Source organism: Lithobates pipiens, unplaced genomic scaffold (genome assembly GCF_037356315.1).
Source record: "Lithobates pipiens isolate NorthernLeopardFrog02 unplaced genomic scaffold, aLitPip1_a1.2 Scaffold_18, whole genome shotgun sequence".
Taxonomy (NCBI): Eukaryota; Metazoa; Chordata; class Amphibia; order Anura; family Ranidae; genus Lithobates; species Lithobates pipiens.
This window is the reverse complement of record NW_027507758.1, coordinates 477,278,939-477,294,426: the sequence shown is the minus strand read 5'-3', so window position 1 is coordinate 477,294,426 and position 15,488 is coordinate 477,278,939. Positions and strand designations below refer to the sequence as shown.

Below are 15,488 nucleotides of genomic sequence, written 5' to 3'. Positions count from 1 at the left end.
CAGAACTTTTACAATTTTTGTTGCCCGTCTATGGATTTATCTTATCAATATCTTTTTGTAAGTGAGGTATCCAGAACTGGACACAGTATTCTAAATTATGTCTAACTAAAGATCTATATAGGGAATCAGGACCTCCTTCCTACTATTGGTGACCATTCTAATGATGCATCCTAGAATTCTTTTGCTTTTCACACTGCCTAGCCACACCATTTTGCAGTAATCTAAAATAGCTACCCCCAACTATTTTACATCTGTATGGAAGTTAGCAGAGATTCACCTATTCACTAAGCTATGAGGAATATTAGATTGCAAATTGCAACTTCCCTTGCAAAGTGAAAAGCCTATTTGCCTTTAGAGGGTCAACCCCAGAGGGTTCTTACAAAAGGTTTTGGCCTCTAAATGCCTACATATTTTACAGTTGCCACTTTCTGTAAATCTACACACTAAAGAGAGAAGGAAAATGAAATGACAGGGCCTCTGTCAGAAACCATGAACTTAGACCGAGACAGAAGTACAGTAAATCACACTTGTTTAATAATAAAAGTAAAAAGAACAAATGTAGAAAACATAGCCAAAGTTCAGTAACTGGAACAGATAGTGAGCCCAGCCAGGAGTCAGGGATCAAAGAAGTGGAACAGCAAGCAGGATCTGTAGCAAAAGGGATGTCAGCAAAGCCAGTCTTTAAACAGGAAAGCAGGAGATAGTTTCTTGTGATGTGACCAAGGTGAAGGCAGAGCTCATCTGGATTGGATGGCTTAAGTAGGCAGGACTGACAAGCAGGATCATCAACAGCTTAGTAACTGTGGAGAGAGATGGGAGCTGGCAATTAGCCAAAAGCTGAGCAGTCAGCTCAGAGAAGGAAGGGCAGAGCCCAGCCTTAACAGCCTCTTTATTTTCCCTCCATTATTAACTATACAGGGGGAACATCAATCGTTTGGCTTTTTAGTATAGCAGTTGGAGGAAAAAGTATATGACACGTTTTCTTTTTAATCTGTCACCTGTATACAAAAATGGTAGAATATGTGAAAATCAGTGAGAAAGGCTCCTAAAAGTAAGGTTACTATTTGTTTATTTCCTTATTGCATATTGCACCTATGTATGCTTCATAGTCACAGAACTGACTTATTTTTGGATTCAGTGTCTTTTCTTGCCTATCTGCTGTGTATACAAAGTACATGGAACTTACAACTGGTTATGGGTATTTTTTTTTTTTTTGAGCTAATGACCTCTTAAACCTCAAGCTCAACCATTATTTAAAAGTAGGAATATTTTTAAATCTTGCCAACCTGGAAATGAAGGCTAGACATATCCTAAAGTAAGCTAAATGTTGGTGCGATAAAGATGTGTGTCGTGTTTCAGCTACGTAGTGAAACTATAAAAGTAAACTGACATCAAGGTCTCTGATGTTTAACCCTGGACCTCTCTGATGTAAACCAAAGTTTGTACAACACACAGTCTGTAACTGTTGGATAGCAAAGTCCTGGTCAGGCCATCCGAAAGAAAGGATCTTAAACCTGGAATAGGTAAATAGAATTTTCATCTACGTATATTATTATACAGGATCTACAATTCTTAATGTATTTTTTTTTTTCAAATAAGGATGATATCACAAAACCTTGGGGAATAAAGGGAATTTAAATCTATATTCTAGTTTGGGATGAAACTATGCTCCTTGTCTTTTAGAAAGCTATTAGTAATGACTGAGTTGTCTTTTCAGTTGCAAAAGGATTCCAATATATATTATGATTTAGCAGATTTATTTATTTTTAATCATCAGAATAATTTTAATTAAAAACAACATTTTTGTTGTATTATTTATCCATATCTATACCCCCAATCAATACAGAGTAAATAGATTGTTGGTATCAGCCATGTTGTTAGTCTGAAAGATTTATTACCACCATTTATCCCTTCCTGTCCGCACTGCTTTTGTGCTGAAATTTTCTGAAAGATTTTGGTGGTAGTTTTATGCTGTTCTATAGACAAAATACAAGAGTAGTAGTTATTACGTTTGTTCTGAAAACAAATTATTTCTGCTATTTGTCCAGTAGGAACATATTCAATAGGTGAAAGATGTAAAAGAAAATGATTTCCTTTTAAATAATTTGCATGTGTATACTGCATGTGGTTATACTGTATAGAGAAATACATTTGACATCATGCTTGCTGAAGATAACTGAAAAAGGTTGAAAGCACTAAAATATATTGGGGGTTCATTTTAAACAGTAGCATAATGGTAAATATGTGCAAATAAAGCAGATCTTCTGCCTCATCCCCCTCCACCCCCCTTTTGTTAACCCATCCTTTCCTGGTTGTAGGTCCTGTTCATTTAAAGTACTCGCCCGCTCAGCAGATATTTCATGCTAACAACTTGTCTGATAATTCGACTCATTTGAATAATCTATGAACTCTGTATTTGTTGGAGTTACAGATATGGATAAATAGTATAACAAAAATGTCCCTGATGTTGTTCTGATGATTTAAAAAAAAAAAAATCTGATAAATCATATTATGTATTGAAATACTTTTGCAACTGAAAAGACAATTCGGCGATTACCAATAGCCTAGGCGAATGATGTGCATGGACTGAAGATTTTTCCTAAAAAATTATATAAAAAAGAAATGTAATAAAAAAAAGTGCATAAAAAAAGAGAGAGAGCTCATTTTACTTAGCGGAGGGAAGGAGGGGTCAAGGAGAGGCAACATTCGATTGAGGGGTGAACATCTGCTATAACAGGGATATGCAATTGGCAGACCTCCAGCTGTTGCAGAACTACAAGTCCCATTATGCCTCGGCCTCTGGGTGTCATGCTTGTAGCTGTCAGAGGCTCGCTATGCCTCATGGGACTTGTAGTTCTGCAACAGCTAGAGGTCTGCTAATTGCATATCCCTGCACTATAATGTAGCACAGTGTTCATTTTAAATACCCAATCATGAGGTAGCACATATTCTGGGGTTTTTTTTTTAGTTTTTTTTTAGATTTCCCTCACACATAGTAAAAGATTCAAAGTGAAGACAGGTTCACCTTACTTACTAAAATTCACTTTACAAAACGAACATCCCCTTTTGTGGATAAAATGCCTCTACTATTTTCCTGCTACTGTGTATGACTAACAACGTTATTTAAATACATCGAAGGCCCAGATATCTTTGAGCCCCTTGTTTTAAAGGAGTTTCTAGGATCCGATAATTTCCCCATGCAATCTCTCACATCTGTTTGGGGCACAGGATGTGGGGATGCAAGATCCCCTTGCAAGGTACCCTCCCAATATTGAGGACATGGGGCCTGGCGGGGGTGGGGAGAGGCACACTAAGTGCGACTCCAAATGTCATGCACATCTTCCAGCAATGTAGACCATGTTAATCACCATGAGCACCACCTGCCGATGTTGACTCGCTGCCACAACAACCCATTATCAAATGATGCTGGAAAGCTGCAACTCCCATTACAAGTGACATCCCTGGTGCTGCCAGAATGTAAACAACTGTATCAGTGATCCTGGGTGGCATCATTGATTAAATGTTTATCTTTATTTATTCCAGGTTTTTATACAGTGCCAACAATTTAGGCAACACATTACCATTTGTACATTCACATAAATATCTGCCATCTAGGAGCTTACAATCTAAGGCCCTTGTCAAACATGCATAAATACACTTACTAGGGCCAATTTTAGACAGGGGCTATTTATTCTACCGAACATGTCTTTATGATCATGAACATATTTCACAAACAAAGGCCAGTGGGAATCTGTCAATTAGTAGGGCAACTGCTGCTGGATGACAGATCCCCTAGTTTGTTTACAAACACCAGCTTGGGATCTGACATCTAGTACTTATAATTAAACTGCTGATAAATAAAAATCCCTGACTTCTGTTTGTAAAGACACGAAAGAGACTTGGAGATACCGGGCTTTAAGGGCCGGTTCACACAGCGATGCGCGGCGAGGCGTCTCCGACTTGCCTCGCCGCGACCTGCACGGACCTCAGCGGCGACTTGCAGAGGACTTCTGTATAGAAGTCAATGCAAGTCGCCCCCGAAGTCGCCCCAAAGTAGTACAGGAACCTTTTTTCTGAGTCGGAGCGACTCGAGTCGCTCCTCTCAGAACAGTTCCATTGTACAGAATGGGGGCGACTTGCGGGAGCGAGGCGAGGCGAGCCGTGTCGCCTCGCCTCGCGTCGCAGTGTGAACCGGCCCTAAAGATACCAAGATAAAAAAAGCACATAATACAAAAAATAAATAAAATAACAATGAGATATTTATTAACACAGATTTAAAAAAGAGCATATATAATGCCTGAAATCATATCTGTTATCATAGGCCTATACATATAACCCATTACAGAAATAACAGAGATTACAGTATTAATATTAATATAATAACTAGATCATTCTGTTCCCATTTTTCAACATGTTTCGCCCATAGGACTTCCTCAAAGGACACAAAATGCTTTATCTGGGTGTATAAAAGAGTAAATCCTCAAGATGTATATAACTAGAAAAGAACACAAAAATGAGTACATCCAAATATTTAGACATATGTTAACACAAATACAATTTTTGCAGATGTGTATCCCCAACAAAATTACTGAAAGTATATGTTCCAATGCAAAATTACTGAAAGTATATGTTCCAATGCAAAACATGATATCACATGTTCCCCCTACCTCCAAAATAGGGGGGCATAGGGATCAGATCCAGTGCAGAAATGGTTCCCAAAAATCCTGTTATGCACTTACGCCAGAGAAATGGTCCATAGAGTGCCAGATGACCCGTAGAGAGGGGTAAATTTGCTACAACCTTGCTTCTATATCATATCAATATATTGCCTGTAAAAACACCAAATCATCAAAGAAAAAGAAAAAACTTAGTCAAACGTAGAGGGAAGTAGGGAAGCAGACCAAAACAGGCTTCTAATACTGATCAGAACCTACCTCCCGCTAGTAAGCAAACAAAAAGATCTAAATAAGTTCAGGAGCTCGGGTTGACCATACACTGAAAAATTGTCTGGTAGATGGTTGTTTAACACCGATGAGGTCTGTATGCAAACAATATATATATATATATATATATAAAAATTAAAAATTAATTAATAATAATCTGGTGCTATGGCACACGATTTCACCTGGAAACATTTATATTGGCTGTGTTCAATCACAGTAAAAGATCTCTCACCTTTTGTGACTCCCACACCGCTAATATGGGGTATCTCGATGGATCCCCCCATGGGAGGGGCAATTGCAAACAACCTTAAACAAGAGTAAGACGCCTTCCCAATAATCAGATCACTATCAAAGGATGACCTGGTTTGAAAAATAATAATATATATCAAAAATCGCAGATGTACCCAATTAGAATGTTCCCAATTAGAGAGTTCCCAGACATAGCCATACAGAAAAATGTTCTATACCTTCATGTCGCGATAAAAGAATGTCCCAAGCTCCTCTATACTCCTCAGCCAGCTGAAAATGATGGCCGGGTTTAAATAGCCCCTCTCCATGACATTGAGTTGACATTGAGTCAACGGATATGTGTTTGTTGACACCCGCTGACATCCGATCCAATCCTATACCCAAACAGGCGGATGGGAAGCCATTCACCATCCATCTGGCATATCGGATGGCAGTTGGGTGTAAAAGAACAGGCGGTCCACGGTGTCTGTGTCTGTGTCTGCTCTGCATAAGTGGAGCAGACATGGGCCAGCTATCCGCCTGCTCAATCGGGATCAGTGGACAGATTCCACTCTGAGCAGGTGGACTCCAATGGAGCCTTACTGCATCTGCAACTTTATCTGCAGGTTTACAGCATCCCCAAAGCTTGTTATCTAAAGGATACAGCTATTTAAAAAAATGTTATTTTACATTGGTACACATCCCCCATAGCAGTGCCCAGTTATCCTTTTCTTTTTTAAATAAAAGCTTGCACAGTAGTCTTGATAAGGGACAAAATTAACAAGATTCGACTTCCATAGACTTCACTGTTCCAATAGGTTTGGCTAATGTGCAGCAAACCAAACATTGTCCAATTTGCTCATCACTATTTATGAATCCTGTCTTGTATTAGATTTATAATACAAGTGATGCTACCAGTGTAAATATAATCCTACCAGAATAACCAATTAGTCAAAAAACATCTCCTGAAGGGCTCATTCTCCTACTACACTAGTGGTCTTTCCTGTTCTGTCTTCCTTTCTACCCATTTTCTACATCTCTTACATCTCTTTCAGTTGTATTGGACGGATGTTTTCCTATGTCTGTAGGCACCTTTGTACCTTTAGACAACAGGTGATTGAAAATAATCCAAACTGAACATTTTCCTTGAACAGTTATGCCAATATACTGTATGTGCAAACTTACGTTATATATTTATGTATAAAACATGCTATTTGAAGCTCTTCTCTATGGCAAACAATAGCATATTGGCTAAGTAATCAAACACTGAGTGTTCATCACAGTTTGAGGAATCTCTCAAACACAAAAAATATATATTTTTTATGTTAAATTTATATTTTTATTATTTTACCAGGGTTACATTTAAACATTATGGATGTAACATATAAATGCAAAGTTACAGTAAGACAAACAATCAACTTTTCCCTGGAGTTAAGATTAGAAGTTGTTGTCTAATAGATAGTTTACAATTTGGTCAGGTGTTAAAATGTCTATATATTTAAGTGTTTTGCTGTTATTCAGTGTTGAATAAGATGGATAACTGTCTTTTAGCTGGAAATATACCTTGAATTTACAATTGGATCCTGATATCTATATGTTTACTTAGGCACAAGATATATACAGCTCATCATGGACAAAACCCCCTTCCAGGTCTGTGCCTTGCTGCTTGCTTTGGGAGGGATGACCTGTGTCCTTGTATCCACAGTATCGACTAAATGGAAAACCTCCAGCCCTTCCACTAACATCATCACTTCCACTGCCGTATTCGAAGGGCTCTGGATGAACTGTGTGGGCACCTCTGTGGGCTCTGTGCAGTGTAAGAAGTTCTCGTCACTTTTCAGTCTTTCCAGTAAGTAATTTTATTAGTTGTACTACAAATATTATACGTGTTTACTGAATTCTTGTACTGCAACTATGCTAGAATCATTCTATAACATAAACCAGGCAGGCAAACTAAGTTAAAACCAAAGGCCTGAAAAAAGAAGAAGATATCGATATGATCATACAATGGATCATTCATTGCAACTAAACTGATTGAATTCAATATGTTATGCAAAACACTAGCTTCTGTTCAGATCAAATAAATTATGTTTTTTTTTTTTAATAGATTTTTATTAAAGTTTACATTTTAACAATAATGTAAACTGCATTTTCAGTAAATCTGGATATATTATAACATATCTTACTCAGCTTACAACAGTAATACACATATTTATTTAGAAAACAGGTACTGTATAAGTAAAACAATAGTGTATTCTATGAACCATTGGAAGAAGAGGGGTCAGTAGATAGGGGTATAAGGAGGGGAAAGGGTGGGGAGGGGGGCGAGGTCGAGAGCATTATGCTGATTGAAGTTGCATTAAAGCGTCAAGACAAATGTATATAAATTCAGAAGGAAAATTATTCAATACTATGTTTGTATCAGTTTTGCCATTGAAGCCAACTTTTTTAAATGTTGGAGTGTGAGGTGAGACCCTTTGATCCTATGAGTTCGTAAGTGCAGTGCGAGTGTACTAGGGTGATCACGCCTAGTATAGTTGGGATATTTGGTGTTTTCCAATTTCTAGTAATAAGATGTCTGGTTGCAAGGAGGATGTGAGTGAGGATTGTTTTGAATGTGTGTGGAGTTGTTTCTGGGATCATATTGAGAATAGCTAATGGCGGTGTAAGAGTTATGTTGAAGCGCCTATTTCTTGTATCAGATGTGCTACTTCTTTCCATAGATTTGCTACCTCTGGACGATTCCATAGAATATGAATTAGAGTTCCTGTGTGGTTGCAGTTTCTCCAGCAGAGAGATGTGGTATTGGTTTGGAACTTAGCCAGTCTGAGTGGCGTACCATCTGAGTGTGATTTTGTTTGTTAGTTCCCATAAGGAAATGCAACGTGTGGCTTTATAGATCGATCTTAGTGCTTGTTGCCATTGTTGGTATTGCATCTGAGTGTCCATTTCCCAGTCTTTAAATGGTTTGGATTTATAGAAGGTATTTTTTTCTTGTAATGTGGAGTAGATAAGAGAAATGCCTTTTGTGTTTGACTTATGTGAGAAATAGAAGTTCCGTAGCTTGATAGGCAATGTCCCTTCTATTTTCGCATGTGTAGATAAACATGTTTGAATTTGATGATAGGAGAGAAAGTCTGACGTAGGTGCTTTGTAGATGGATTGGATTAGTGCAAATGGCTTCCTAGATCAGGAGATAGTAAATGGAGTGTTTGTAAGGGTATTTGTAGATGTTTAGTGGTGAGCGAGGACCACTTAGTGTTATGTAGAGTTTTCCAGGCTTTGAGTGATGCTTGTATGGTTGGTGAGTAGAGGTGTATATTGGAGACCGAAGCAGAGGTGCTAAGTAGCCAATATTTAAAGTGGAAGTAAACTCCCCTACTGTTTTCAGCCAAGGAAGCTGCCATCTTTGCCTCTGTTTAATCTTCAACTGCTATGGTGCTGCACATGTGATTTGTTATGACACCAGCCATTGGATGGTTTGATAGTTTGGCTGAGAGCACAGCCAATGTGCAGTTAGCATTCCCGGCATGCATTTTTTTTTAACTGTTTAAATCAATAGGTTTACTTCCACATTAAGATTTGGTCCTGGTGTAGCATTGTTCTTCATGTTTCCCCATAGTGTGCTTTGGTGAGGTTTGGTCCATTCTTTCAGTTGGGAGAGTATGGTAGCTAGGTAGTAATCTTTGATATCTGTGTATCCCATTCCACCTGCCATTCTATGTTTAATGAGTTTAGAGTGGTTGTTTCTTGTTTTTTTGCTCTGCCATGTATAGCGACTAACAATAGTTTGTAGATATTTGAGATATGAGTTGGATAATGGGATGGGTAGTGTGCGAAATGTACTCTAGGTAGGATGAGCAGGGCTGGATTGACATAGGGGCTATCATGCAGAGGAGAGCCTCTTGTGGCCAGTGCGCCAAGGCTGAGCATGCTCCTCCCCTGTAGGTGGAGCTTGACGTCTTGGCTGGTGTGACATCACCATCAGTGATGCCTCATGTCATTGGTGATAATCAGTGCTGCCTCGTCAGGGCCACCTATCAGTGTAGCATCATCAGTACCCATCAGTGAAGAAGATAAATTACTTATAGCAAAATTTTATAACAAACTATGAAAAACATTTTTTCTTCTTTAAATGTCTATCTTTTTTTCATGTTTAGCAGAAAATAAAAACCCCTAGCGGTGTTTAAATACCACCAAAAGAAAGCTCTATTTGTGTAAAAAAATATAAATATTTCATTTGGGTACAGTGTTGCATGACTGCACAATTGTCATTCAAAGTGTGACAGAGCTGAAAGCTGAAAATTGGCCTGGGCAGGAAGGGGGTGAAAGTGCCCGCTGGAAAGTGGTTAAAGGGTAAGTTCACCTTTGGGAACATGTAACATGTTCCCACTTCCCACTGCAGCATCTCCCCTATCTACTGCATCTAGTGACAGCAAGAGAAGAATCTTCTCCCTGAACTCCCTGTCACTATTTAAAAAAATTCATAGGGGGTTATTTACTAAAGGCAAATACACTTTGCACTACAAGCGCAAACTACAAGTGCAAAGTGCACCTGAAATTGCACTGAAAGTGCACTTGGAAGTGCAGTCGCTGTAGATCTGAGGCCCACCGAAATCCTCAACCCCAAGGCCCATGATGCTCTTAATCTGACCCTGAGGATGAGCATTTTGAAAGCTGCTAATCTACCTGACCAAGAGAGCTTGAATTTGGCTAATTTGGTTGTTTCTTTGATTAACATTTGTTTGGCTTCTAAGTAATTATAGCTGAATAAACCTTTTACTGAGTTGGTGAGTGTAATGCCCAAGTAAGATATACCAGTTTCTGGCCATGATTATATATAAAGGTTGCGTAGAATATTACTAGTAGGGATGAGCCGAACACCCCCCGGTTCGGTTTGCACCAGAACTTTCGAACGGACCCCAAATTCGTACGAACGTTAGAACCCCATTGAAGTCTATGGGACTCGAACGTTCGAAATTAAAAGTGCTAATTTTAACGGCTAATATGCAAGATACTGTCCTAAAAAGGGTTTGGGGACCTGGCTCCTGCCCCAGGGGACATGGGTCAATGCAAAAAAAGTTTTAAAAACGGCCGTTTTGGCGGGAGCACTGATTTTAATGACGATTAAAGTGGAAAAAAAAGTGAAATATTCCTTTAAATATGGTGCCTGGCGGGTGTCTGTAGTATGCCTGTGAAGTGCCACGTGTTTCCCGTGTTTAGAACAGTCCCTGCACAAAATGACATTTAACGGAAATAACGTCATTTAAAGCTGCTTGCGGTTTTAATGTTATATCTGGTTCCTGCAATATGGTTGAAAATCATTGAGAAAAATGGCATGGGTAGCCCTCCCTGCCCATTACCAGCCCTTTTGGGTCTTGTACGCATATTAAGGGGAACCCCGTACCCATATTAAAAAAAGGAAATGCGTGTGGCCCCCAGGCCCTATATACTCAGAACAGCAGTATACAGGCGGTGCAAACAAGACAGGGACTGTGTAGGTTTGTTGTGTTAAGTTGAATCTGTTTGTAATTTTCAACTGGTACATTTTTAAAGTGTAGCTTTTTGGAAAACATAGGGAAGGGTTATTACCCCTGTATAATTTGTTTTGTCGTCCATCTTTTTTCATCTCACTTGCTGTTGTCTCCTTCCGTTTGCATGTAGGAGATGTTTGTAAGTTGGATGTTTGAAAGTAGGGGCCTGCCCTATATGCTCTGCAGAAATGGCGGAACAAGGTGTTGGTTTTGCCACAACATTGTAAGCCCTCAAAGTGACTCTTGCTGGGCGCTGGAGCGCCCTGCTGTGAATGATTATATCAAGAATTGTAATTACATGCCATTGTTGAACAGTGGTAGAAAAATTGACCTTTGGTGGTTGTGGTGCTGGTGCCACAACACTATAAGTCCTCACAGTTACTCTGGGTGGGCACAGGAACGGGCCCTCCTGTGAAATATTATATCAAGAATTGTAATTACATGTCCCTGTTAAACAGGGGCAGAAAAATTTGGCTGATGGCACTGGTGCTGGTGCCACCACACTGCAACCTCTCCCATATACTCTAGTTTTATTGCAGGAATTAGCCCTGCTGCAAAGCATTGCATCAAAAATTGTAATTAAACGCCCCTGTTAAACAGGGGCAGAAAAATTGGGCTGATGGCACTGATGCTGGTGCCACCACACTGCAACCTCTCCCATATACTCTACTTTTATTGCAGGAATTAGCCCTGCTGCAAAGCATTGCATCAAAAATTGTACTTAAACGCCCCTGTTAAAGAGGGGCAGAAAAATTGGGCCTTAGGCACTGGTGCTGGTGCCACGACACTGCAACCTCTCCCATATACTCTAGTTTTATTGCAGGAATTAGCCCTGCTGCAAAGCATTGCATCAAAAATTGTACTTAAACGCCCCTGTTAAAGAGGGGCAGAAAAATTGGGCCTTAGGCACTGGTGCTGGTCCCACAACACTGCAACCTCTCCCATATACTCTTGTTTTATTGCAGGAATTAGCCCTGCTGCAAAGCATTGCATCAAAAATTGTACTTAAACGCCCCTGTTAAACAGGGGCAGAAAAATTGGGCTGATGGCATCACCCAGAAACAGAAATGTTCTTCCAACATATCATCGGAGGAGGAAGAGGATAGACAATCAACATAACAGGACAGTCACTCAGCATGAGCATAGGCAGTCTTGAAGGGATGTGATATTTTCAAAAAAATTATTCGGTTACATCAGCTTCAGGTGCTTGGTAGCTGTGGGTGATCCAAGACTGATTCATCTTGATGAAGGTCAGTCGATCAACTGATTCGGTAGACAGCCGCACCCTGTGATCGGTAACAAAGCCACCAGCAGCACTGAAGGTGCGTTCTGAAAGAACGCTGGATGCGGGACAGGCCAGTAGCTCAATTGCATACTGTGCAAGCTCTGGCCAGTGATCCATCCTCAAGACCCAGTAAGCCAGAGGATTTCCGGTGGGAAAGGTGTCCAAGTCTGACCTTGCCCCTAGGTATTCCTGCACCATGTAAATCAGACGCTGGCAATGGTTGCTGGAACCGATCATACCTTGGGGCTGCGGACTAAAAAATTGTCTGAAAGCATCAGTCAGACGGCCACCTTCTCCACCGCTCCTTCTGACCGATGCCTCAGCAACATTTGTAACCTCCCAGTCTCTGGGAACGCGTTGCACAGACCTTTCTGCAAGGCCTCCTGGAGATGTCTCATCCTCTGCTCCCTCTGCGATGGCAAGATAAGGTCGGCAACCTTATCCTTGTACCGTGGATCAAGGAGAGTGGCCAGCCAGTAATGGTCCCTCTCCTTGATCCGAAGAATACGAGGATCCTTCCGCAGGCTTTGCAGGATCAGGGAGGCCATGCAGCGTAGGTTAGCTGAGGCATTCAGTCCGGAGTCCTCTGGGTTACTAAGGACAACATGATCCGCAGCTACCTCCTCCCAGCCAAGTACAAGTCCACGTGTTTCTTGGGACTGTAAATCATCCCTACAAGACTGCTGCTGCTGATGCTGAGTGCCAGCCTCCACCTCCATGCTGACACAATCATCCTCCTCCTCCTCTTTCTCCTCCTCATCCTCTTCCTGTGTGATGGGTGGCACAGCAGGAACACTGTCTGGATAAAGGGGGCCTTGAGAGGCAAGGAAGTCCTCCTCTTCCTGCCTCTGTTCTGCCTCAAGTGCCCTGTCCATTATTCCACGCAGCGTATGCTCCAAGAGGTGGACAAGAGGTACAGTGTCACTGATGCATGCACTGTCACTGCTCACCATCCTTGTGGCCTCCTCAAACGGTGACAGGACAGTGCATGCATCCCTGATCATGCCCCACTGGCGTGGTGAGAAAAATCCGAGCTCCCCTGACCCTGTCCTGGTGCCGTAGTCGCACAGGTACTCATTGATGGCCCTCTGCTGCGTGTGCAGCCGCTGCAGCATGGCCAACGTTGAGTTCCACCTGGTGGGCATGTCACATATAAGGCGGTTCTTGGGCAGGTTCAACTCCTTTTGGAGCTCAGCCAGCCGAGCACAGGCATTAAATGATCGGCAGAAATGCACACAGACTTTCCTGGCCTGCTTCAGGACATCCTGTAAGCCGGGGTACCTGCCCAAGAACCGCTGCACCACCAGGTTAAGGACGTGAGCTACACAGGGCACATGGGTCAGTTGTCCCTGTCGGAGGGCGGAGAGGAGGTTGGTGCCATTGTCGCAAACCACCATTCCTGGCTTAAGCTGGCATGGCGTCAACCACCTCTCGGCCTGCCCCTGCAGAGCTGACAAAACATCCGCCCCAGTGTGGCTCCTGTCCCCCAAACAAACCAGCGCAAGCACGGCATGGCATCGTTTTGCCTGCGTACTTGCGTAGCCCCTGGAACGCCTACGGAGCACTGCTGGTTCTGAGGACAGAGCACTGGAAGAGGCCATGGAGGAAGAAGAAGAGGAGGGGGTGGAGGAGAGAGGTGTGTCACAACCAATAGTAGCATTTTGAAGGCGTGGTGGCGGAACAACCTCCAACACTACTGCACCTTGTCCTGCATCCTTCCCAGCTGCCAGAAGAGTGACCCAATGGGCCGTGAAAGACAGGTAACGTCCCTGTCCATGCCTGCTGGACCATGAGTCAGCGGTAATATGCACCTTACCGCTGACCACCCTGTCCAGCAAGGCAAGGACATTGCCTTCCACATGCCGGTAGAGAGCCGGAATTGCCTTCCGTGAGAAAAAGTGGCGTTTGGGGACCTGCCACTGAGGAACCGCACATTGTACAAACTCACGGAAGGGGGGCGAGTCTACCAACTGAAAAGGCAGCAGTTGAAGTGCTAGCAATTTAGCCAAGCTAGCATTCAACCGCTGGGCATGTGGATGGCTGGGAGTGAACTTCTTTCGCCGGTCCAGCAGCTGGGGCAGGGACATTTGCCTGCTATAATCGGACGTGGGTGTACTGCTAGCAGAGTGCCCGGAAACACTTGGCTGTGACACACCTAATTCTACACCTTCATTCCTCTCAGAGCAGGTTTCAGAGAGGACTGAAGGTCTAGTGGGGTTGGAGATGCCAGCTGATGAGGAGCAGGAGAGGGCCGCTTTGTTCTTTGGTGTGGGTCTTTGAGGTACGCTTGCCAACGAGCTGCATGGCAGGTCAACATATGTCTGGTCAAGCATGTGGTGCCCAAGCGGCTGATGTTTTGGCCACGCAAGATACGCTTGAGACATATGTTGCAAATAGCAGCGGTGCGATCTGATGCACTCGTCTCAAAAAAGGCCCACACCAAAGAACTTTTAGCATAACGTGCAGAGGCAGCGCCCTGCACAGGCGGAGCTCTGCGGTGTGATTCAGTCAGTGTGCTGCCCCTAAGCTGGCCCCCGGAGGGCATCTTGCCTCTTTGGACATGTGCCTCCTCCTCCTCCTCCTCCTCCTCTCTCCTACCAGGCACCCACGTGGAGTCAGTGCCCTCATCATCCCCTCCCTCTTCATCGCTGTAGCAAACCTGGCAGTATGCTGCAGCTTGTGGAACATGACTGCCAGATTGCTGTCCTTCTTGAGCATCCCCTCTCTCTGCATTCACGCTACTGCCTTCCTCTAGCTGAGTGTCATCATCAGAGCCTACAAAACACTGGGCATCCTCCTGGAGCATGTACCCAACACTGTGCTCAAAGAGTTCAGGAGACTCCTTAGGAGGACGTGGTCGGTCTAGGGAAGGAGTCACTGATGATGACATTGAGAGGAGGGAAGACAATGCGTTGGCAGCTGCTTTGCTAGTACCCTGAGACTGGGTGAGAGAGGATGAGGAGGATGAAGAGGGCTTGGTCATCCACTCTACCAAGTCGTTGGCATGTTGCGGCTCAACATGTCCAGCTGCCAAAAAGAAGGACAAGCGTGTTCCATGGCCACGTGCTGATGACAATGCACTGCGTCCACGACCAGCACTGTTGTCTCTAAACACAGAGCCTGCTTGCCCTCTTTTATCGTCTCGCGCCTGTCTGCCTCTCCTTGCTGGCCTTCCAGACATGGTAATGGCCTGAAGGGAGTTGGGTAAAAAAGCAGTTGGGTAGTGTATATTGTGCTAGAGGCACACAACACCCACTAACTCCTGCAGATGCCTTTATTATAGAACACCAGAGATAAAGGGGTATATACAGATGTATACTGTGCTGTGCTGGAGGCACACACAACTTCTAATAACTCCTGCAGATGGCAAGTGGGCTCAAATAGAGAAGAGCTATGTAGGTGGATATAGCGGTATGTACTGGGTACAGAGCACGCAGACAGCACGCACTAGCTCCTAACACTACTGACTGCAAGCTCTATTATAAAAGATAGATCACC

The 15,488-nt window shown here is 42.8% G+C and overlaps 1 protein-coding gene across 1 annotated transcript in view; it reads left to right on the top strand.

The window, feature by feature from the left end:
* Nucleotides 1-1,374: 1,374 nt before the first annotated feature.
* Nucleotides 1,375-15,488, top strand: part of LOC143988647 (claudin-15-like) — a 90,194-nt gene continuing 76,080 nt past the window's right edge. Inside the window, exons 1-2 of the mRNA XM_077488359.1 lie at nt 1,375-1,523; nt 6,778-7,020. Of these exons, the coding sequence (XP_077344485.1) occupies nt 6,801-7,020 (220 nt within the window). The 5' untranslated portion in view covers nt 1,375-1,523; nt 6,778-6,800. The remainder of the gene's footprint in view (nt 1,524-6,777; nt 7,021-15,488) is intronic.